The 25,848-nt window shown below is 33.8% G+C and overlaps 1 protein-coding gene across 3 annotated transcripts in view; it reads right to left on the reverse strand.

The window, feature by feature from the left end:
- LOC130649471 (zinc finger ZZ-type and EF-hand domain-containing protein 1-like) overlaps positions 1–25,848 on the reverse strand; it is a 58,424-nt gene that overhangs the window by 3,956 nt on the left and 28,620 nt on the right. For 2 of the 3 annotated variants that reach the window (XM_057455748.1, XM_057455750.1), the window contains 34 exons: positions 25,367–25,500; positions 24,821–24,909; positions 23,991–24,112; positions 23,635–23,717; positions 23,454–23,538; positions 22,970–23,043; positions 22,585–22,671; positions 22,105–22,193; positions 21,906–22,014; positions 20,802–20,983; positions 19,547–19,677; positions 19,033–19,375; positions 18,648–18,761; positions 18,484–18,530; positions 18,275–18,400; positions 18,072–18,158; positions 17,211–17,995; positions 16,586–16,744; positions 16,263–16,378; positions 13,673–13,796; positions 13,019–13,313; positions 12,587–12,777; positions 12,181–12,354; positions 11,639–11,739; positions 10,987–11,052; positions 9,938–10,118; positions 7,317–7,412; positions 6,752–6,925; positions 5,728–5,859; positions 5,312–5,364; positions 4,376–4,488; positions 3,562–3,649; positions 3,313–3,372; positions 2,293–2,409 (listed from right to left, as the gene is read on the reverse strand). In XM_057455748.1, the coding sequence (XP_057311731.1) occupies positions 2,293–2,409; positions 3,313–3,372; positions 3,562–3,649; positions 4,376–4,488; positions 5,312–5,364; positions 5,728–5,859; positions 6,752–6,925; positions 7,317–7,412; positions 9,938–10,118; positions 10,987–11,052; positions 11,639–11,739; positions 12,181–12,354; positions 12,587–12,777; positions 13,019–13,313; positions 13,673–13,796; positions 16,263–16,378; positions 16,586–16,744; positions 17,211–17,995; positions 18,072–18,158; positions 18,275–18,400; positions 18,484–18,530; positions 18,648–18,761; positions 19,033–19,375; positions 19,547–19,677; positions 20,802–20,983; positions 21,906–22,014; positions 22,105–22,193; positions 22,585–22,671; positions 22,970–23,043; positions 23,454–23,538; positions 23,635–23,717; positions 23,991–24,112; positions 24,821–24,909; positions 25,367–25,500 (4,927 nt within the window). The remainder of the gene's footprint in view (positions 1–2,292; positions 2,410–3,312; positions 3,373–3,561; positions 3,650–4,375; positions 4,489–5,311; positions 5,365–5,727; positions 5,860–6,751; positions 6,926–7,316; positions 7,413–9,937; positions 10,119–10,986; positions 11,053–11,638; positions 11,740–12,180; positions 12,355–12,586; positions 12,778–13,018; positions 13,314–13,672; positions 13,797–16,262; positions 16,379–16,585; positions 16,745–17,210; positions 17,996–18,071; positions 18,159–18,274; positions 18,401–18,483; positions 18,531–18,647; positions 18,762–19,032; positions 19,376–19,546; positions 19,678–20,801; positions 20,984–21,905; positions 22,015–22,104; positions 22,194–22,584; positions 22,672–22,969; positions 23,044–23,453; positions 23,539–23,634; positions 23,718–23,990; positions 24,113–24,820; positions 24,910–25,366; positions 25,501–25,848) is intronic. The other variant, XM_057455749.1, reaches the window with a different exon arrangement.

Raw genomic sequence — 25,848 nt, forward strand, 5'->3', positions numbered from 1 at the left:
AAAGAATGTCTGCTATAAAGAATGTCTGTTATAAAGAATGTCTGTTATAAAGAATGTCTGTTATAAAGAATGTCTGTTATAAAGAATGTCTGCTATAAAGAATGTCTGTTATAAAGAATGTCTGTTATAAAGAATGTCTGTTATAAAGAATGTCTGTTATAAAGAATGTCTGTTATAAAGAATGTCTGTTATAAAGAATGTCTGTTATAAAGAATGTCTGCTATAAAGAATGTCTGTTATAAAGAATGTCTGTTATAAAGAATGTCTGTTATAAAGAATGTCTGTTATAAAGAATGTATGTTATAAAGAATGTCTGCTATAAAGAATGTCTGTTATAAAGAATGTCTGCTATAAAGAATGTCTGTTATAAAGAATGTCTGTTATAAAGAATGTCTGTTATAAAGAATGTCTGTTATAAAGAATGTCTGCTATAAAGAATGTCTGTTATAAAGAATGTCTGCTATAAAGAATGTCTGCTATAAAGAATGTCTGTTATAAAGAATGTATGTTATAAAGAATGTATGTTATAAAGAATGTCTGCTATAAAGAATGTCTGTTATAAAGAATGTCTGTTATAAAGAATGTCTGTTATAAAGAATGTCTGTTATAAAGAATGTCTGTTATAAAGAATGTCTGTTATAAAGAATGTCTGTTATAAAGAATGTATGTTATAAAGAATGTCTGTTATAAAGAATGTCTGTTATAAAGAATGTCTGCTATAAAGAATGTCTGTTATAAAGAATGTCTGTTATAAAGAATGTCTGTTATAAAGAATGTCTGTTATAAAGAATGTATGTTATAAAGAATGTCTGTTATAAAGAATGTCTGTTATAAAGAATGTCTGTTATAAAGAATGTCTGTTATAAAGAATGTCTGCTATAAAGAATGTATGTTATAAAGAATGTCTGCTATAAAGAATGTCTGTTATAAAGAATGTCTGTTATAAAGAATGTCTGTTATAAAGAATGTCTGTTATAAAGAATGTATGTTATAAAGAATGTCTGCTATAAAGAATGTCTGTTATAAAGAATGTCTGCTATAAAGAATGTATGTTATAAAGAATGTCTGCTATAAAGAATGTCTGCTATAAAGAATGTCTGTTATAAAGAATGTCTGTTATAAAGAATGTCTGTTATAAAGAATGTCTGCTATAAAGAATGTATGTTATAAAGAATGTCTGCTATAAAGAATGTCTGTTATAAAGAATGTCTGTTATAAAGAATGTCTGTTATAAAGAATGTCCGCTATAAAGAATGTATGTTATAAAGAATGTCTGCTATAAAGAATGTCTGTTATAAAGAATGTCTGTTATAAAGAATGTCTGTTATAAAGAATGTCTGTTATAAAGAATGTCTGTTATAAAGAATGTCTGCTATAAAGAATGTCTGTTATAAAGAATGTCTGTTATAAAGAATGTCTGTTATAAAGAATGTCTGTTATAAAGAATGTCTGCTATAAAGAATGTCTGTCATAAAGAATGTCTGTTATAAAGAATGTCTGTTATAAAGAATGTCTGTTATAAAGAATGTCTGCTATAAAGAATGTCTGTTATAAAGAATGTATGTTATAAAGAATGTATGTTATAAAGAATGTCTGTTATAAAGAATGTCTGTTATAAAGAATGTCTGCTATAAAGAATGTCTGTTATAAAGAATGTCTGTTATAAAGAATGTCTGCTATAAAGAATGTCTGTTATAAAGAATGTCTGTTATAAAGAATGTCTGTTATAAAGAATGTCTGTTATAAAGAATGTCTGCTATAAAGAATGTCTGTTATAAAGAATGTCTGTTATAAAGAATGTCTGTTATAAAGAATGTCTGTTATAAAGAATGTCTGCTATAAAGAATGTATGTTATAAAGAATGTCTGCTATAAAGAATGTATGTTATAAAGAATGTCTGTTATAAAGAATGTCTGCTATAAAGAATGTCTGCTATAAGGCTCAACTGTATAACGTAAACGCTAAAATAAGCCGCTGTGGCTTATTCAACAAAACCGTTTTAAGGGACAGATAATTGTAACAGAGAGAGAGAGAGAGAGCTTTTTGAAAACGATTTATTTTAGGGCACCTAAAAATCGAATTATAACCCTTTGTGCTCTTATTTAAAAAGGGGCTTAATTTACTAAATTGATACTAACCATTGCGCTTATTCGATCATTTACGGATCAGCATAATAAAATTTTTAATTTCGACAAAAGCCTAAAAAAGTCTCCAATGGCCAGGTATTTCGTTAATATCAGGTTCATCTTCTAAACCGTGTGTTCGTCCTGGATTAAACAAATCATAACATACCCCGAAGAAATTTGTAATATCCTTAGCAACAAACCAGTAGCCATTAAACGCTGCTGACCAACTTGATTGCATGCTACAACGATCAACCATGACCACAGTTGTTTCAAGGGTAAGCGCCTAGACATAGAAAGTAGGGCCGTAAAGTTTCAATAAAAACATTTGGTGCACCCGTCCCACCGAAACAGATGAATCTCATTGGCTTAAATTAGCTTTCTTTTGATTGTGATTCGTGGAAAACACATACCTGGATTCTGACACGACAAAAGTCGCCCAGTGAAGGTCGATTACACACCTTTTAGGGCAACATCTTTTTAGGCAAAACGTTTATACGCACCCAGTTGAAGAAGTTTAAATGCTTGATTTTCAAACAACTCCCTTGGTCTCTTTGAATCTTTTTTAGTTCGAAACATATGAGCTACAACTTTTTTTTTACATGCAACGTATTAACAAGTTCAAGTGTCTGTTTTCAGCAAAATCTTCTGCCTTAGATTTTAAAATTTATCAGTTCAGGAAACAGATACTTTACAGATTTTTTAAATGGTTTTATTTTTTCCTTTCAATACATTTGCATAAATAAAAGAACTTTTCCAAAAATACTACTCTCGTCGCCATTTTATGCTACTATTTATACTGGGCTACTGTATAAGTTAAACATCAAAGTAACAGCAGAACCGAAAATTAGCAACAACGAAGCCGAGCTAAAAGAAATCGTTTTAATTTTACACCTATAAATTTATTTTTCTTCTTTAGAAAGAAGCACGATGAAAGATTAAGCCAATAAAAATAAAATGACATTTGGTTGAGAACAATAAGCAAGTTTCGTGTATGGGGAAAGTTTATCGGAATATCGGAACTAAGTATTTACAAGCTTGTGTATGGGAAAAGTTTATCGCAATATCGGAACTGAGTATTAACTGGCTTTGTGTGTGGGAAAGCTTATCGGGATATTGGAACTAAGTATTAACAAGCTTGTGTATGGAAAAAGTTTATCGGAATATCGGAATTAATTAGTTAACTTACCTAGCAAATTGAAGGTCTTGAGCAAGTAACGCGCTGAGTATGCTACAACCAGTTTCAAACCTGTAAAAACCATTACAATTTTTTCTTCTTTAAAGAATGATAAGCATTTATCGTGTGTAAATCTCATTTACATAAATGGCCCATATAATAACTTGTGGGTACGAACATTATGTGACTTACCAGGTTTATACCGCAAACTAAAATTAAAAAGTTACCAAGAAAAAGAAACAATGTAACTATATAGTATACCTGCCCAACTGGCCACCGGTCACAGTAAATTTCCATCCCCAGTCATTGTTGCTACTGTCTGACGTAAATCGATAGAATACTGTATCTCCTAAAACAGTGCGAACAACAAATTAACGTACTGTTTCCTTATTTTATTGAAAGTGTTTCCAATCAAATTTAACTTTTCTGTAGTTAATCATCAAAGCTAATGCGGTGTTTATTTGTAACCCGAGATAAGAATATCGTTTTTGGATCAAGAAAACTAAAACAGGTTTTTACAAGATTTAACTCATTCGATTTTCATGAAGTGATTCTGGACTTAACATCGGTTACATACATAATGTTTACATGTTTTCTTCCGCAAATTTATTCACATTGGCAATGTGCAACATTTACCTGTGACTGCCTTGATCAGACCAAAGCATGCGCGTACGTAGGACTAGCCCACAAGCTTACTGCGCATGTGCACGAAAAATCGCGCATGGGTATTGACCACAATTGCTTATCTTCAGTGGTATTGACCACAATTGCTTATCTTCAGTCCAGATATACAGTTTTATGCCAATTACAACGCTATTTCAAAGCAATTTAAAATCAAATGTCGCTTAAATTTTATATCTAGCCCAATGTCTTTCAAATTTTTACATTAGATTCGTCTCCTGTGCTATAAGTTGATATTGTTTATATTAGTTGAGCTTGATTTTTGCTTTTCCCCCATTTTTTTAAAGTATGCTAATCCCCAGACTCTTTTCAGATGTCTTTATGTAGTACGTCACGGTGCGTTTTTGATATTTTCGCTAAAACTTCGAATAGCTTTTCAACCAATATTTTTTACCTGGCATTTCAAAATCTTGCCAGTCTGTTGCTCCACTGAAAACACGTCTATTTTGTAGATAGTTTGGTGACGACGACAAGACAAGCTCATCGCAACTATATTCTGTAGAACACCTATGAGAAAAACAAGGTCAGTTATTTATCTCCTCCCGAATAATTGTTCTTATCTCTCCGGAATAATAGTGATTATCTCTCCCGAATAATAGTGATTTATCTCTCCCGAATAATAGTTATTTATCTCTCAGGAATAATAGTGATTATCTCTCTCGAATAATAGTGATTATCTCTCCGGAATAATAGTGATTTATCTCTCCGGAATAATAGTGATTTATCTCTCCGGAACAATAGTGATTTATCTCTCCGGAATAATAGTGATTTATCTCTCCCGAATAATAGTGATTTATCTCTCCCGAATAATAGTGATTTATCTCTCCGGAACAATAGTGATTTATCTCTCCGGAATAATAGTTATTTATCTCTCCGGAATAATAGTGATTATCTCTTCGGAATAATAGTGATTTATCTCTCCCGAATAATAGTGATTTATCTCTCCCGAATAATAGTGATTTATCTCTCCCGAATAATAGTGATTTATCTCTCCGGAATAATAGTGATTTATCTCTCCGGAATAATAGTGATTTATCTCTCCGGAATAATAGTGATTTATCTCTCTCGAATAATAGTGATTATCTCTCCCGAATAATAGTGATTTATCTCTCCCGAATAATAGTGATTTATGGTTTCAGGGCCTCACAAGAATTTATGGACAGACCATTTAATTAGACGCGATTCTGATTTTTGTGGAAAAACCTAAATCGAAGAATATAAACTGCTGAGGCACGGCTGTGAAGTTATTGCCTCCATTATTTCTCTAAAAACAGATCGTAGCCACATAGCAACAATAATGTGTATTTTGCAGAACAAAAATCAAGCGTACCTATCATCAAAGCGAATAAATAAGCTTGTCGCACCAGGGATATGGACCTTGTCCTACAACAATAAACGTATACAAATGACCCTTCAAATCGAATTGGTTAGTGTAAAACAATGAACGTATACAAATGACCCTTCAAATCGAATTGGTTAGGGTAAAACAATGAACGTATACAAAGGACCCTTTAATTCGAATTGGTTAGGGTAAAACAATAAACGTATACAAATGACCCTTCAAATCGAATTGGTTATGGTTAAACAATAAACGTATACAAATGAACCTTTAAATCGAATTGGTTAGGGTAAAACAATAAACGTATACAAATGATCCTTTAAATCGAATTGGTTAGGTCTGTACATATGAAAAAAAGGTTTCATTTTCGGTATAAAATACTTTTTTAGTATGCATGATTGACGAACCTCTATTTTAGCATTGTTTTTGTACTTGTGGTCTGATTCTCTAGTTTCAGTCGCGAGACGAACTTCGCTCATACATTGAACAGCAGATAGAGCAAGTGGGATATTGCAAGAACGGATGAAGTTGAACACCACCTTGAATAAATAAAAAGAATAATAAATAAATTAAAAAACCATATAATTTAAACAGAACTAATAAAACAAGACAAACAAACAAACAAACAAACAAACAAACAAGCAAGCAAGCAAGCAAGCAAGCAAACAAACAAACAAACAAACAAACAAGCAAGCAAGCAAGCAAGCAAGCAAGCAAGCAAGCAAGCAAGCAAGCAAACAAACAAACAAACAAACAAACAAACAAACAACTAAATAACGCTTTTTTCAGAAAGCGTTCGTTATTTTTTCAATACACAGAGAACGTTATTTGGCGACTTTCAATAAAGAATAAGATGTTTTAAGGTCGAAAATTTTGTGAGGACAACAACGCGAATTCAGGACATGAACTTTCGCGCGAGAGCATGCTTTTTTGCAGATTCGGCGATAAGAACTTTCGGAGGTAATTTTTCATTATTGGAATTTTAGAATTAAACAACTCAATCGTTTTTCAGTAACTTGTGGATAGTCGTGATTCAGATATTTGGGAGAGGGGGAAGGACAGTTTATAAAATTTATTACATTTAGAGTGCAAGAGACTAATGATAGGGGTGCCTATTCAAAAGGAAAAAAAAAGTAAAAAAAAAAATTGTGAGTCGAGAATTATCTATTACTGCGAGGAAACGATTGCTTGATGTGGAATGTTCAAAAACAAAACTTCTGATCGAGAAACGTTTTGCCATTAAAGTAATTTAGATTATTTTGTTCTGGATATTAAAGAATTTTTCTTCATACTTTCACCCAAAAATATAGGACACCTCTGATACAGCGCTTTCTAGGACTTCCTAGGTGACTGTAAACACTGATTTTTACACTCCAGTCGCCACAATTTCCGGCGTCTACTAAGACTACTTCGAATATAACAACTACAGACCTTTTGGAAGTGTTCTTTACTTTCCACACTCTGTATAAGATCCAACAATCCAACGATGTTTTGAGGTTCCATATCTTTCAACATGGCACTCATTATATCGTCCGATTCTCTCCATCGTGCAAATAGCCACCCGATCAAGTGACGGCTGTAACCAACAGCAACGGCATAACTAACCTATAACATTGACGTATTTTTAACAGGGGTAGCCGACGGAATTTTGTAAAAAACTCCAGAACAATGAAAGGAACTTTTTCAGAAAAAAATTATTTTTTAAGAATATGGGTTACAGCAGAAGCAAATAATCGAAGACTGGCGTATCTGAAATTTCAATTTGAAGGTCAGTTGTTTGTGCGAAGGAAACAGAGTAACCTAAAGTCGTTTGTCGATAGCATCAAAAAGTGGCTTTTTCCAAGCACATTTTCAGTCTTAAAAAATTCTGGGAAAATTTAACGTTAGCCTCCCTGCTTCAAGGTTAATATAGACAGGGGTATTAAGTCAGTCTACGAAACGTCTGCTGCCTAAAATCTTCTCCGCTAAACAGTTTTCTTTAAGAAAATGTATTCACCTTCTCCGCAAACTGTCGTGGATTCTCTCTCTGTGTAAGTTCCATTTCTTTCTTTAAAAGTTCGCTCGACTTCATTCTCTTTTGTCGGGACATGGTCTGAAAATATGAACACATAAGGGGCGTTATAAGGTGACTATTGCAGGAACAGATAAATGCGCCCTATTTAAAAACCGTGAGTAAAAACATATTTCGTCAAAAAATAAGAAGTACTTGCAGGTTTAAGTTTAAAAGGATAGATGGCAGTCAGAAAGGATAGATGGCAGTCAGAAATGATAGATGGCAGTCAGAAATGATAGATGGCAGTCAGAAAGGATAGATGGTAGTCAGAAAGGATAGATGGCAGTCAGAAATGATAGATGGCAGTCAGAAAGGATAGATGGTAGTCAGAAATGATAGATGGCAGTCAGAAAGGATAGATGGTAGTCAGAAATGATAGATGGCAGTCAGAAATGATAGATGGCAGTCAGAAAGGATAGATGGTAGTCAGAAATGATAGATGGCAGTCAGAAAGGATAGATGGTAGTCAGAAATGATAGATGGCAGTCAGAAAGGATAGATGGCAGTCAGAAAGGATAGATGGCAGTCAGAAAGGATAGATGGCAGTCAGAAAGGATAGATGGTAGTCAGAAATGATAGATGGCAGTCAGAAAGGATAGATGGTAGTCAGAAATGATAGATGGCAGTCAGAAAGGATAGATGGCAGTCAGAAATGATAGATGGCAGTCAGAAATGATAGATGGCAGTCAGAAATGATAGATGGCAGTCAGAAATGATAGATGGCAGTCAGAAATGATAGATGGTAGTCAGAAATGATAGATGGCAGTCAGAAATGATAGATGGCAGTCAGAAAGGATAGATGGCAGTCAGAAAGGATAGATGGCAGTCAGAAAGGATAGATGGTAGTCAGAAATGATAGATGGCAGTCAGAAATGATAGATGGCAGTCAGAAATGATAGATGGCAGTCAGAAATGATAGATGGCAGTCAGAAATGATAGATGGCAGTCAGAAAGGATAGATGGCAGTCAGAAATGATAGATGGCAGTCAGAAAGGATAGATGGTAGTCAGAAATGATAGATGGCAGTCAGAAATGATAGATGGCAGTCAGAAATGATAGATGGCAGTCAGAAATGATAGATGGCAGTCAGAAATGATAGATGGTAGTCAGAAAGGATAGATGGTAGTCAGAAATGATAGATGGTAGTCAGAAATGATAGATGGTAGTCAGAAAGGATAGATGGCAGTCAGAAAGGATAGATGGCAGTCAGAAAGGATAGATGGCAGTCAGAAAGGATAGATGGTAGTCAGAAATGATAGATGGCAGTCAGAAAGGATAGATGGTAGTCAGAAATGATAGATGGCAGTCAGAAATGATAGATGGCAGTCAGAAATGATAGATGGCAGTCAGAAATGATAGATGGCAGTCAGAAATGATAGATGGTAGTCAGAAATGATAGATGGCAGTCAGAAATGATAGATGGCAGTCAGAAAGGATAGATGGCAGTCAGAAAGGATAGATGGCAGTCAGAAAGGATAGATGGTAGTCAGAAATGATAGATGGCAGTCAGAAAGGATAGATGGTAGTCAGAAATGATAGATGGCAGTCAGAAATGATAGATGGCAGTCAGAAATGATAGATGGCAGTCAGAAATGATAGATGGTAGTCAGAAATGATAGATGGCAGTCAGAAATGATAGATGGCAGTCAGAAAGGATAGATGGCAGTCAGAAATGATAGATGGTAGTCAGAAAGGATAGATGGCAGTCAGAAAGGATAGATGGCAGTCAGAAAGGATAGATGGCAGTCAGAAAGGATAGATGGCAGTCAGGAAGGATAGATGGCAGTCAGAAAGGATAGATGGCAGTCAGAAAGGATAGATGGCAGTCAGAAAGGATAGATGGTAGTCAGAAATGATAGATGGCAGTCAGAAATGATAGATGGCAGTCAGAAAGGATAGATGGCAGTCAGGAAGGATAGATGGCAGTCAGAAAGGATAGATGGCAGTCAGAAAGGATAGATGGCAGTCAGAAAGGATAGATGGTAGTCAGAAAGGATAGATGGCAGTCAGGAAGGATAGATGGCAGTCAGAAATGATAGATGGCAGTCTGAAACAATATATTCTAATTCCTAACCGAATGGTATAATGCAAATTAATATTGAAAATAAAGTATTTTTGGAGCAATTTTGACCAAAAAAGTATTTTCTGCGTCAATTTTTTTCTACACCATACAAAATTTGAAAAAATCATTTTACGGCAGTTTGAAAAAGATTTTGATGAACACCACCTACAAAGGCCGGATTTAGTAAATTTTTATAGACTAAAATACACGTTTTTTTTACAAACAATTGTTAAGACCATTTTTGAAGAAATTTTTTTTTGAAGAAGAACAGTAAAACAGTACATTATCATTTCGTTTACAAAGTCTCACAGTGCAAACTAGATACTTAACTTTCACAACTTCATTTGAAGACATTTATAAACAACTAAATAAGAAACATTTCGAACTAAAATTATAATATTTCAAACTAATAATCAAAAACTTCTCGAACTACGCCCTTTGCTAGGTTTCAGTAACATATATGAAAGGCATAGTCAAGTAAAGTTGACAATTAAAGACAAACCTCATTGATTTCCTCCTCAGTCAGTGATGAAATTAACTTGTTAGGGTTATCTCCACCTTCTGGTTTGGCTTGCAGTTCTTTAAATTCGATTTTTTGTGGCTGAAACTTTAGAATACCCACATCGATGGATGAATCGACCGCTGGGAAAGCTTCGGATTCTGCATCATCTTCTTTCTTTTCCCTGCAATTATAAATAGTATATCAGAGTTTGCCAACAATGATGTCTTTCTCTGTCGAGTCGTGAGAGACGGTAAAACAAACTAGGGCTGAATCTCTATCTCGTATTTACGCTTTTTCAAATATTTTAAAGATTTCTTACCTTAATGACGGATTAGGCGCCCAGGGCGCTTATTAAAAAATTTCGTCTACACAGGGGCCGCTTATGTAATTTTTTTTTCAGAAAAGCAAATTTTTTAAACTTCATTCTCATAATTTTTATAAATAAAAAAAAATATAAACAAAAAAAGAAAGATGTACAATGTATCTTTTATGTGTGTGTTGTTTTTTGTGCCAATTTGAATAAGCATCCTCTTTTCTCGGGGGAGAAGGGGTCGCTTACTACAGCAGGGGCGCTTATTTACAAATTTTTCCCTAACCCTAGCGTGCTTATTCTACAGGGCGCTTATTGGTGTCCAATAAGCGCCCTGTCGGGGCGCTTAATCCGTCATTCACGGTAATTGCGCAGAGAACGGACGTAGTACATTCATTCCATTATATGACGAATATTCAACATATTAAGGTGTCTTCAGCATTTACGGTCTACTGTCCTATGTATCACTATATTTAATCCTATTTTCTTGAATGATATGCGATCAACTTTAAATTTTAATGGAACTAAGTTACGGATGTACATACGACCGATTAGTCGAGATGGTGTAACAAGTTCTGGTGAAAAATATAAATCAAAAGAATAAGACTTAATTCGAGAATAAACTATGTAATATCAACAAAACAAGCAATGCTTATATACACCAACAGTAACCTATTTTTGAACACATAGGGTCACACTACTACGGGTTAGAAACCTATTACAGGTAGAAAATACTCACCATTTCTTTGCCAGCTCTCTTATCTCATTGGATGCTCGAATAATACAACCAGCCGTTCCATCAAAACTAAAAGAGAATTTAACAATAAAGAAGTTTGGATTCGAACACTTAATTCTCAAGAAGGGGAATTAACAAATTTAATATTTTTAGGCGATAGTAAAAAATTCAATTTTTACAACTGACTATAAAATTTATCGTGTCGCTACACATTTGTGGAACATGTAATATTCCATCATAACAAGGAAAAAATTCGGTATAATTACTGCATTCTGATTGGCTAAATAGAGAAATGTTGATTCAGAAATGTTGCGGAAAATGGCGACAAGAATTTTTTAAGTAACAAGTATTTTAGTTACACAGAAAATTATTATCGATTTGATTTTGTAATCTTGTTACTGTTAGCAAAAATAATTACTGGTAACAAAAATAATTTTTAGGAGATAGTAATTACCGCAACATTGTTACTGTCACCTAAATTTTTTGACTTATGTACCCGTGGCTTAAGTATCGGGTTACATATCGTGCATTGGGGTGTCATTGTATGGATTTTGGATATTCGTATTGGGTATATGGTTGCTCTTTCCTACCCTCGTAAAAGACGTTAGATATGTTGGAGTGATAAAAAAGCGGAAAAATGAAGTCATGTAATTACCTTCTTTGGACTTCTTCTAAGAGTTTCTCTCTGTCCTGACCATTGTGTTCGTATATCGCCCGTAGTATAGGGTAGGGACACTTTAAAGCGTCATGAATTGTCTAAATGAGAAGAGAGATGAAACGATAGATTTTTCTAGCCACGTAAAAAAGACTTATTTGGAATAAATCAGTTATTTATTAAATTTCAATCGAGTTAGCAATAAGCGAAAATAACTTGCTTGCAGACATTACGATTTGGAAGAGCTTTCGTACGCCAATAAAAGATGGTAATGTGGGTGACTCTAGTAGACCATTATGCATCTACCACGAACCGTGATGCCTAAATTGAGCTATTAAATAGCTTTTAATATTAACCCCTCCACTAATCGTCCTATTTTTTCATGCTAAAGTACATTCAGTGTGTAAAACAAAGATGAAAAGCATGCCTATTAATTTTTGTTTCGGGTGCAACACTTGACATAACATCCCGCAAGATGCTGTGTAAGCTTAACAATGCACATCGATTTACAACTGGGCTTTACACTAAGTTTAATGTCTTACTTCCATGCAGAGTTTAGTTTCTTCGTCCAGTCCATCCAGTGGTGACTTCGGCACAACATCAGCCGGTTTCTGCTGCGCAATAGACACATCTTTGTTTTCATTGGGCGCATCTTTCACTTCTTCTCCGACGTCATGGGGAGTACCTTCTGCTTTATACAGCTTCCAACTCAAAATCTAAAAGCAAATAAAAGCCTTATATAAGTACGTAAGGAATATGGATGTAGTAGGGTCACTTTCTCTACATAGAAACAATAACTCTGACCTATAATAACTCTAACCTCTAACTCAAATTTTAATTTTATGTTTTTAAAGTTAATATAATGGGTTCTTGGTTAACACTTGATTGGTTTTACCAAAAGAATGACTGGATGATAGGTATACACATTTTACGAAACGACAGAAGTACCTCTAAATCACGTAACAGCCAGTGTTTACTAAACCCAGTCCCCTGACAACCTAGATTAGCCACTGATGGTAGTACGCCACTCTTTACAATCTTCTCCATACCTTCTTGATCCACGCCAGCCTTTAAAATGTTGAGGAGAGCCTTGCAAGCCAAACCAAGCACCCACAAACGCTCTAGCGATATATTGGTTTCTAAAAGAAAGCTATCGTATTTTAAGAAATGATTTTGAGGGTAGGGGCCTATAAGAAGGGGCTATAAATTGGCAACTTGTAGGCCTTTATTCAAAAATATTTTAAATATCACTGACAGTTTGATTTATTGCAGGGAGAATCCAACTCACATGTTGTTCCTAACGACGCTAAGAAGGAGAGAAAATCGATCTCCATTGTACAGGTTGTGCGTAAAGAAGAATTTATTATCTTCACCACCTACCTTTGTTAGCACACATGTTGTTCCTAACAATGTCCAGGAGGAGGGATAATCGATCTCCATCGTAGAGGTTATGACAACTAACATTTGCTTCGATAAAAGATTCTTTCACTGTAAACATCTTTCGATTCTTAAAGTTCACCACAGAAATTTTCGTATCATCGACAGCAGAATTAAGGACGACAACGTTCTTCGTTTCGTGTCCAATCTCCTTAACAACAGTCGTTAAACCAACACGAAAAATGTCGGGAAATCCAGCAAGAAACATCAACGAAAACAACGATGATAAAGATGGATCCTTTAGAAGAAAGGACAAGAATAACATTATCTCGTTGTGAAAAGGCAAAGGCTGTAGGAAGATGCCACGATCATAGTAGGTAACTTCAGCTACCGTAACAAACCTTGCAACCCTCCAACAAAGTTCAGACAAATTAATTAATTAAAATCAAATTTTTCCAGGTCATAAAGAAACTTTTCATAATCCTCTATTGACCATGGTACCTAACTTTTTTCATGGTAACTAACTAGTTTCCATGGTAACTAACTAGTTTCCACTGGCAACTAACTTGTTTTCATGGTAACTAAGAAGTTTTACATGGTAACTCACGTGTTTCAACGGCAAATATTTCGTTTAAAGTCACAAACAGATCATTTTACCTGGCTGTCTTTGGCAAACTGTAGCATTTTTGTTGCGTGTTCAGCTACGCTTTTTCTCCATGTCTCATCTCCCCAAAAACATTTCAAAACACTTTCCACACCAGAAGCAGTGTCCAAATCAGCACTAATGAAAGATAACCATAATAAATAGTAAAATAGTAAAACATCATAAGAAGTATATAACATACCTTATTCCATGAAATTAACAAATCACGAAATTAACGCGGTTTTTCAAAATTCGCCTTAATTTAATGACCGTTAATTAAATGCAGTGTTAATTTAGATAGATAGATAGATGTGCATATTTTACATGGCTAGCCTCACAAATATCGAGGGATATACCCTGTCTATTATTTCCAGGAGGGGCCATGGCTTAGATGGAGAGTCCTAGAGTATTTAATGCTCATTTTGAGCGACGCAGACCCAATTAGGGCCCGCGCTCTACTAGACAACTCCCGGCAACATCCAACGGCCCACACAGTGTGCCATCTTCCCAATTTCCCTCACATGGCTTGGGTTAACCCGGGGCTATGGTAACATTCACTCGCCCATGTTGAATCGCCGTCAAGAGGAATCGAACCCCGGTCTCCCGCACAGAGTACGAGAGCTATAACCACTAATCTACGGCGCCACAAATTAAATTTAAAGACTGTTAATTTCATGACTTGTTAATTAAAATACAGTTAATTTTTTCTCATAATATATAAAAGCTTAAAAACATCAATTTGTTTTACAAATTTTCTATTATTTCCTCCTCATCGGAAGATAGCTCAACGGTGTTCTCTTTTTCAGGGATCTTTTTTAAAATAGCTTTTGTATCATCCACTACTAACTGAAAGCACTTTTTCTTTCAATTTTTTTGAATTTTTAACATTGTCTTTCCAAACAACAAAACTTTTATTTCGATTTCCAAACCACCTTGTAATAGAGGAGACCGCTTCATTACCGTGAATTCGACTGTTGCCGTAATTTTTGCCTCATGTGATTTCGCATTTGCTCATTTGTGATTTCGCATTTGCGTTAATTTCTTGACTCATGGTATAAGGTAAGCAGTCGTATATAACATAATAAGTAGTATATAACATAATAAGTAGACTATAACATAAGTAGTATATAACATAATAAGTAGTATATAACATAATAAGTAGTATATAACATAATAAGTAGACTATAACATAACAAGTAGACTATAACATAACAAGTAGACTATAACATAATAAGTAGTATATAACATCATAAGTAGTATATAACATAATAAGTAGTATATAACATAATAAATCGTATATAAAACATATCATATAGCACTTCTTGTAAGCCTGTGGGAAAATTTTAATGGGAATTCCCTGTAGCTACTCACAGCCGCCACTTTTGGTTGACGAAAAAGGAGAAATTATAATATAGATTCAGCATATACTATATAAGCAGCATGTACTACATAAAAACATATACTATACAAAGCAGCATGTACTACATAAATACATATACTATATAAGCAGCATGTACTACATATACTATATAAGCAGCATGTACTACATAAATACATATACTATATAAGCAGCATGTACTACATAAATACATATACTATATAAGCAGCATGTACTACATAAATACATATACTATATAAACAGCATGTACTACATAAATACATATACTATATAAGCAGCATGTACTACATAAATACATATACTATATAAGCAGCATGTACTACATAAATACATATACTATATAAACAGCGTGTACTACATAAATACATATACTATATAAGCAGCATGTACTACATAAATACATATACTATATAAATAGCATGTACTACATAAAAACATATACTATACACAGCAGCATGTACTACATAAATACATATACTATATAAGTAGCATGTACTACATATACTATATAAGTAGCATGTACTACATAAATACATATACTATATAAGCAGCATGTACTACATAAATACATATACTATATAAACAGCATGTACTACATAAATACATATACTATATAAGCAGCATGTACTACATATACTATATAAGCAGCATGTACTACATATACTATATAAGTAGCATGTACTACATATACTATATAAGTAGCATGTACTACATAAATACATATACTATATAAGCAGCATGTACTACATAAATACATATACTATATAAACAGCATGTACTACATAAATACATATACTATATAAGTAGCATGTACTACATAAATACATATACTATATAAGCAGCATGTACTACATAAATACATATACTATATAAGCAGCGTGTACTACATAAATACATATACTATATAAGCAGCATGTACTACATAAATACATATACTATATAAATAGCAACAATTCAGCAACAATTATTTTGATTATTTTTAGAATATTTTGAGAGTTGGGATCTAACTAAAAAAACTACGTCTGCTGTGAACATTGACAGGTCAACATTGACATGTTCAAATTATGTGAACTTAGTATAGATATAGCCTATATAACATATATATATAGCATATTAAAGGACAAGCCTGTGAAGTCTTTTGTTTTGTTCTGACGTTTGACATATTCTCCGTAATAACAGTAACAACAGGCCTACATAATACGTACTTTCTTAAGCATTCTGCTCCAAGGTCGAACAGGAATTTCGCACTAACAGACCCTAAACGCGTGTCTTCCTTAGCTTCTTTATGTTCAGTTAGCAACAGGATGGCTTCATCTGCTATCTAGAAGAATAAATAACATTTTTTAATACAAAGAATTCGCTGATTTAAAAACAAATTTTGTTCTTTTAAAATTTCTATTTATATCCTGGCTTATTACATGACTTAATATATTTCAAAACAGACGGTTGTCATGCTTTCCAGTTTTCCTATTCTACACGCAAAAGTTGTTTACAATTCACATCCCAAGTTAACCTTCCCAACACTTACCTTTGGACCAAAACAATGCAACACCTTTGACAATACACCTAAAGTGATCATTCGTAGTTTTTGCGGTGCTTCCTTGTCTCGAATGATAGTAAACAACACAGGCAAGAGTCTCTGTGACACAAAAGAATTGAAGTCCACACTACTTGGGAAAACAGTTGACTAAAACAAAAAGATGTTACGTTATCACGAAGTACTTAGACATAAACACACATATAAACGAGGTATCAGACCTTTCAAATTTTTCTTTTTCTCTCTGTATCCCTAGGTAATTAGGTATAAACGCTTGGTGGGTCACACACCTCACTATGCATGTGTGATCTTAAACATAAATCTTTACAATGGTCAGTAACAAAAATTGCTTACTCCTGTACACTGCATGTAAAATCTGTTTTCAAGCAATGTGCACGGCTGGGAGTTTCAACAAGTCGTAGTGAATAAAAATTGTAGGACAACTACTTGTAGGACAAAGAATATTCAAATGTAAATTAAATTTCACAAAGTTTAATGCCCACTAATTAAGTACTGTACAACTCACCCACAGTCGAATATTTCGCATAAATCCCCAATCACACAATAAAACATTCCGCATAAACCCCTATTCACACAATCATTCTATTATACATACATATTTATTGACAGGAATGATTGCACCTATTAGCGATAATATCTTCTCCTGCAATGATGATATTTTTTCTTCCTTAGCAGCTTCAGCCGTCTCCTCCTTTTCTTTCGTTTCATTGTCTTCTTCCATGTCATCTTTATTATCATCTGCAGGTTTAGTTATCACAGCCTCAGGATGTTCTACATATCCTGGCGCAAGTGTGACAGAGTCGGCCCATATTAAGGATGAGATAGGCAACAACACACCAGTGCCGGGAGGGGTAGTTGTAACATCAACAGTTTCCTCGACTTTTTCGGCATCGTCATTGCTACTTCCTGTTTTAGTTGGATCAGGATTGGCTGAATCTAGGATATCATTACCAGATTGCTCTTCATTGCTTTTAGTAGCTTCATTCAGCAATTTATCATCCAAGTTTTTGGTGTCTTCAGCACCACTAGCAATGGTGTCCTTAACTGAATCAGTTCTGTCACTTTCTGTTTTCGCAACTTCGTCAGCATTGTCTTCTTCCAGATCCGGCAACGAGGTTATATTGTTTGCATCTTCATCCTTTTGTGCACCTTCAGAGTTTAAATCAAAATACGAATCGTCTTTAGCAAGAGTAGGTTCTGATATTTGCGTCTCGGGAGGAGCAAGTGTTTCATCAACAGATGGAAAGTTTAACACTGTTTCTTTGTTTTCTTCACAATTAGTATCAAGCTCAGAAACACGAATCACTTGTTCTATGTCCTCAAATTTAACCTTGGAGTTTACCACCTTTGTGGTGTTTGTGTCTGAAGCAAGCTGATCTGCTGTAAGGGAAAAAAAAACAAAAAACATAATGTATAAAGAATACAAGTATATTATAAGTGAAAACACAATACTGACTCAGAGGTTGCAAAAGACACGACACCAGCTTTTCCATGCAGTCCAAAAGCAATTGTCCTGCTTCTTTGATATATTCTTGCTCGCCATCTAAGAATAGATCGTAAGCTAACAATCCTGCCCTTCAATCCTTTTAAAAACTTACTCTTATCATAACCCTGTATGCAATATAAAATGTGTAACTTCACACGAAATGTTGTAAATACCTTTGGATTTTCTATTTTGTATGGTTTCAGAAAGAGATAATGCCAAAGCACAAAACTGCATCCAGCTGTGATAGTGAATGTATGTTTGGAAGGCTGTACCACGGGATGGTTTTAGTGGAAATGAACCTAAGAGAAAGAACATGACCAATAATGTGATTCACATCTTTGTGTAAGAAGTATGGGTGTAAGAAATTATAAATATGGTATACCTCGCGGTATAAGACGTGATCTTGTAACTGTATGGCTAGCATTGTGACTAAAATTTAATAAACAAAAAAGTGCTGACATTTCTAGTTTTGATTATGGATTATGGTCAGATGGATTTCCCTTGAAACATCTAATTTCTCTAAAGAACAGAATGCAAACAACTTACCATGCAGGAAATGTGTTGCTGCGGTAGCATCCAAGACAGAGGTCAAAGTCGTGGCATTCATTACAATGTATATGTGTTTCGATAATAAAAGCTCGACATCCATCACAGTTATACCTAAAATAGATGGCTTATTGAACCTTAGTCTTAGCATATATTTCTCACATCACTTTTTTCGCACATCGAAAATCCTAGAGAGAATAAACCTCAGGCTTCACTGATTTACTAAGTTCAGGAGAAACAAAACTTTGAAGTGCAAAATATAAACATTCAACAAATGTTTATGTCTCGCATACTGCATTACTTTTCTTTATTTTTGATGCGAAAGTTTGTGGTCGTGAAAGTTTGTTTCACTTAACTTAAACATTAAACTTTTCACAATTTCTACCTGAGATCGATTACTTGGTGTTGTTCTGTGTGATTATCTGGTTTAGCATTTGAATTATAGCATTTAGAACACAAGTCCATATCTATACAGTTCAGACAACGATGGCGCCGTCCTTGTATTTGCTCCTGACACCCATCACACGTTATAACAACATCCAGGTCTGCAGAGTATCTAGCAATAAATAAGTTGATGTCGCGTTGAATATCAACAGGTGCTCCTTCCCTGTTTTTGTTGCACCATGCGTCGATGCTTTGATTTTTGGCTTCATTAAAGAACTTCTTATGTCTTTCATACATCTTTAGCTCAGCTTCCTCGTCATCCTCGTTGTGAGTTAAATAAGCACCTTGAGGAAAAGGATAGAGAATGTTGATTGAATTAAGATTCTCCAGTTGCAATCATATCATTTCGAAAGCACTCCTGCATTTTGAAGTGATGTTTAACAATAATTAATTAATAATATTGTGATTTATACCACTTTAAAACACATATAGTAATGATATTTTGTTTGACTCACCTTTTACACTGTGAATAAGTAGGTATGGGAGGTTGAGCTCAGAAACAAAATGGTAATCATATGTTTTCCATTCCACATCCAAAAAGTGAAGTAAATAGGCTTGTGTGCATAGATACATTGGTGATGTCACACTAACAAATAATATATAAAAGATATTTGCGTTCTCATATATATTACAACAAAATTTTTAAATATTTGTGTTTTAAACGGACTATAATGCCTCTCATTCTCCACTAATAAAGTTCTAAGGTATTAGATTAAAATGTACACTTGTTTAAGTGTGTATTTAAGCAGGTGGTTTATTCCTAAGATGAAGAAAAATGTGTAATATAGAAAACGATGTTCGAGATTTTCTACTTCCCATAAAAAATTGGTTTAATTTCTTTGGTAAAAATTATAGAAAATGTTATTAATAAAATGAAAAGAAGCTTAGTTAAGAGGATTTCAATTTTTTTGGCTGCGTTTCCAGGTTTTCTGTTATATTTTTGCAAAATTTTTAGGTTCACACGAATATTTCAGAGTTTTTCTGTAGAGAATAATAGATATTCCAGATCTTCATGGACACCTAGATCAAGGTCTGTCAGTATTTCAACCTGTACATAACTTTACAAGTTTTTAATACACTATAAAACTGTTTTTATATAAACTTGTGACTTTAAGTCAAACAATTGGAACAATATTATATACACCCTTGCTAAGTAAAGCGAACAGAGTCATTACGAGTAAGAAATAACACAAGGTTAAAAATAATTCACATATAGTAATTTATGGTTACAACTATAAGAATTTTTAGTGAAAAAATTCTCCAATTTCTGCCATAAACATCCGGAAACTTAGACACAAGTCACCTAGATGAGAATTCCTGTATTACAAGTAGTGACACTACACTGAAATAATACTTAGCAAAAATTAGTCAAGGAAAGAGGCTATTCGAAGATTTGAAACTACTATAAAATATTTTCTTATCGAATAATTTTTTAAGCTTGTTCGGTCTAATTTCAATGTCCTCAAGCTTTTCAAGGCCTAGCAAACTCTGTGTTTTGGCTTTTCCTGACTTTCTTGTTCCTTAATGTTTTTTTACTGTTACTTTATCTAAATTTTTAGAAATATGGCGGCCACCTTATTCCTAATATCTAATTAATTTCAAAAATAAAAACTTTTCTTTTCCTTAGACTTTCTTCTTTTATAGAAATCAAATTTACTGACTTCCTTGGTCCATACCATAAAAAAATATAAACAAAAGCAACCATCTTACCAGCTTTTTTGACTGCTCATATTTGCACTAAGTAATTCGCACAACTTTCTAATGAAGGCATAGAATGCTCTTCTTACACGATTCTCTAACTCCAAACCACAACCGTTGAGATAGTCACCGTAATGTGGTGGAAATTGATCTTGTGATACCAGCATGCTTTGCAAGAACAGGATACATGGTATCTAGATATTGCAACAAAACCTTCCAGTCATAGAGTAAAAAAACCTCAACATATATTGGAAGAATGAAATCATTCGTGTTCTTTGTTATGTTGTGATCATTAACCTAGAATAACCTCCAATTAGTTCCTATCAGTACTGCTGTAAGTAAGTCCTGCAAAGGAGATCTTTTTTATTTAGAGCTCTTGATCTATGGAAGTTGTGCCAACACCATCATCTAAGAGGTCATTTACAAGTACCTGAAGTAAAACTCACTATAACTTTTTTTGTTCACACGTAAGATCAAAACTGGCATGAGGTCATGAACCAGCAATCGCCACCTTTAACATTTTTTTAAAATTTTTTTTACATATCATACAACTAATAATTTATGTTCGTTGTATTTTCTATATATTCAAGGTGGATTTCGTGCCAGAGTGAAATATATTTTGCAATTACATGGTAAGATGTGTAAACCTTTACCACAAAATAAGTACTAAGCATACTGACACATAAGGTTAAGTATTTTCCTTCATGAAAATTTTACCAGTCTACGTGCGAATGGTTATTATTGTCATTTTAAATATTAACGCAGGATAGCTGCTTCAATGGGAAATGATGCAATAACGATATTATAATATCATTATTGCATCCTTTCCCATTGATATTGTGTAAATACATGTGAATAGACTGGATATGCATTGGCATTGATTCCCTAATTCCCTTGCATGGCACAGTTCGACCTGTAGCAATGGTACACAACTTGCTAAACACGCTAGTGTTGTGTTTGATGCACTGACCTCATAATGTCCAAGTCAATTTCCTAAGTGGTTTAAACACACCACCTTCCATATTAAAAGTGAATGTCTACCACGAAATCACCATTCGCCTAAAATTAGACAACATTGGCCACAACACCACTCCTATAACACGAAAGCCATCTCACCTGCAATAGCTCATTCTCGGTCATGTATGTGATATATTCAGATGCGTAGGTGTAAACATTTTCCACAGCTTTTGCATATTTCCGTCGATGCTGCAATAGTTCATGTATTCTAAAACATAAATGAGTAAAACCTCAATAAAATTGTTCTCTCTTCCAAATAATTAATACTGCAAGAAAGCTGTTAACAATCATATCTTACTTTTTATGTGATAATGAATCATTGAGGATAAAATCTAGTATAAGTTGAAATGATGGATATTTCTCTGTTTGCTCGTCATAGTTGTGACTCTAAAGATATAAGGTGTATTATTTAAAATTTAAAAAAAGAAATGGACAGCCACCACTGGTGTTTAAATTGCAATAGACAAAAACTTTTGAAACTAATGCTAAGGAGCAGAACCCAGAAGTCAAAAATCTAAAGAAGTAATAACAAAGGATGCTAATATACAACTCTTATTACTGCTATGACACTTGGACCCAAAACTGTTTATATGTTTTAAACTTTTAGCTATTATTTCCATACACAGACAGTCTCTATAATAAAAACCGTTGTCTTTCTGTTTGTCTGTTTGTTACAGAAACACGAAATGCGATATATAAAGGACGGGCAATCCCATGGATTTTCCTACGGGTTGACAGCTAGTACAATATAAATAATTCAGGAATTACAGATGCTTACACTTCGCTTCTCATTGTAACTATCTTGTCGAGTTATACGCGAGGCTCTGTTTAATGTTGATACGCGCCTTTCAAGATTATGACAAGACTGAAACACAATTGTTAAGTTGATCAATGTAATAAAGAATATAAGTTTAAGGATAATGGTAGCAACAAGTAGACATGAATATTTAAATGCTTCCACTAAATATTATTAGAACAATTTTGGGGAAAAAGCCTTTGCCTTTTAACACGTGGCAGTAAGAGAGATAAAGATAAATGCAGAAAAAATCTGAAATGACTATTCTAATCCTTGCTATTGGTGGAATCTTGTATCACCCAAACATGTTGACACACAGAAATAAAAATAAGAAAACAAAGAGACTGAATGTTATAAAGTGTAGAACCTGTTTCCTTGACATAAACTTGGACAAGCCAGCAAATTTCAACAAAAAGAGAGCTTTCTCACGACAAGAAGTCACTAAAAAATAACGCATTTAAAAATTGGAGTAAGCACTGTGAAACAATCAAGTATCAATGCATATTAAACACCTTAAGGTACTTTTAAAACAACCTCCTCTACCCAAGTGTGATAGATTTTTTATCTATACTACTTTTTCGTAAGGTACTTTCAAAACAACCAAGTGTGATAATTGATTTTTTAACTATGTGGTATAGTTTTGCATTTTGCATTAGTTTTGCATAAGGAAGTGAATATGATACTGTTACTTGCACTTTTTCACATGATATCACACTAAACTTTACTAAAAGACCTTTTTGTGTCTTATTAATAAGCATTACATTCCTTTATTTTTTTTCTAAAATAAGACACCAGTTTTGATGTGATCATTTAGAATATCTTGATAAAAAAAAAATTGAGTATCTTTTTACCTGGACTATCGGGATCACAAGGTTTGTTTGCGTTCTCAGATGTACCATCTTCTTTTTGCACAAGAAGTTTTTGACGGCATTCAAGCTATATAAAAAAATCATGATGTATATATGCATAACTTATAATATTTATTAAAAATTATGTAAACAAACAAAAAACAACAACAGATTTTATCCTTACTAATGGTCTTCTAATACTTTCTGCTGCATTGTAAGCATTGATGATACTGAGTGGGATGTCTTTTGAAGAAGCACTTTCATCAACTGTAAAGAGTAAGAGATCCTAAACTATGTAGTAGTATTGTGTATAAAACACATTCTGTATCTAAAATAATATTTTGGTATTGTTTAAGTTGTTATCCCAAGAATTTCAGTTTAACTTTAGTTTGATTATAAATTTGTTAGAATAACATAAGAAATACATAGTACAAATTTTAACTATAAGCAGCTTTTGGCAGTTTAAATACATACACCTAGACAATACTGTTCAAATTCTTATTAAGTGCTGTGCATTTAAAGTGTTGTAAGAAGACTTACAAAAGTTTGGAATTTGGTCTCGCAACTCTTGAGTATGCCACAACAGGGAAGCAAACACGGCCTTAACTGCCGCATCAAATAATTCTCCACCCATTTTGTGACCAACGTGTAATACCTGACACCTAGGAACAATAAATAATGGAAATTTTTGCACATACTCTCATTTTGGAATTCACAGTTTTAAAAAGAATTAAAAACGTAGCAGCAATATGTGATTTCTGAAGGTAGGACTTTTGACTACCACTCATGGTATATCCAGAAGGGTTCGGCTACTCATAAAAAATGATACAAAATTTGTACGCCTCGGCTCTTCAAGCCTATGTATGGGATACATGCACTTAAAGAAGAATTGTAAAGCATGGTCACTGCACAGTACAAGTACAACTCCTGGTAATTGAAACCTCGATTTAATGAATGTTCAAGTCAAACGAAGCTTATGTTAAGTTGTATTTAGTCTAAAATAAGATTTTAATTCAAGTTAAAGCAATTTTTTCAAGAGATGGGCAACAGTCACTGGGAAATGGTGCCATCTTGGCGATTGAAAAAGTCATGCAAGTCTCTTAAAAATAAAATTTTCCTTGACAGACAACATTATTGATCTATATTACACCAGGAGTTAATAAAAGCCAAAAATAAAATAAAATCTAGAACTTATTTAGTCTTTGATTTCGTTTTCTCTAGTAAAAAGTTTAAGGGGGTTGAAAAATGGGTTGAGTTAAGAAATGTTCAAGTTATCCGAGGTTCGACTTAACCGGAGATTTTTACAAGAAAGTATTAACTAATGCATTTAATTAGAGAATTTAGAAATGATAATGAAATAGAGTGGGTACCTGGCCAGAAACTCTTTGCTAGGACCTTCCTCACTAGCTGCCATGCTGCACAGGAATGAGTTAACACTGGAATCAGATGGATTACATCCCTGAAAGATAATGTCGTGATCATATTATTACTATTATTCTTGCAATTTTAGTGAGAAACTAAGGCTAACTGTCTGGATGCATCAATCGTTTGTTTTCTTCGACTAAGAGCCAGTGTTGTTTTAACACCTTTCAATTCATTCTGTGAATGTATGTGAAGAAGTTTACCAGTTCGAAATAATCAGAGTGACAACTCATTTTCACAAATTAAGATTATCCCAGGACTTTTCTGAAAAATTTGCAGGAGAAATTTTGTTTGACAAAAACAAATTTTAATTAGAAAAAAATGGAAAATATTTAAATGCAAAAAATAATGCTAAAATTGAATCCATGCCAAAATTTTGAAGAATGAAAGTGATTCTGACTTAACATATAGAAAAAATTGCTAATATTTCTGGCTTTTTCCTGGCATTCTGATAATTTTTGACTTTCTGAAAAAGTGTACACTGATCTACTTACATGAAATCCAGAGAGTGATCGTTCCAATTTTCCAACCATATAACCACCTCTAAAGAGGGAGCCCCACAACTCGCTATGAAGTAAAGCACGTTCGTCTTCATTCTCTTCAAATTTTGTTAGGTTCATACCAAAAGCTAAACATTTATATAAAAACAACCCCACATTAAAATGAAATTGTGCTGCAAGAGAATTTCATTCATAATGACATAATGTTTAAAGCGTTTGACTAACTAACTAAGCTACATAAACTTCCCTTGACTAATGTAATATGGTCTCAATACCAAGATGCAGGTCTGCTAAATAAACGCACCCAACTGCATCTTGAGTTTATTTTAAAATGCTCTTTTAACAACAAAACACACTAGAATTCTTTTAACTAAACATGATTTATCCTTTCCTAAGCATTGATGTTAAGTTTATAAACAAAGAAGTCAAACCCAAAAGGAGAATACCTGTACATCATTTGCATGTAAAAAGTATGA

The sequence above is a fragment of the Hydractinia symbiolongicarpus genome, chromosome 7, assembly GCF_029227915.1.
Source record: "Hydractinia symbiolongicarpus strain clone_291-10 chromosome 7, HSymV2.1, whole genome shotgun sequence".
NCBI classification, from domain to species: Eukaryota; Metazoa; Cnidaria; class Hydrozoa; order Anthoathecata; family Hydractiniidae; genus Hydractinia; species Hydractinia symbiolongicarpus.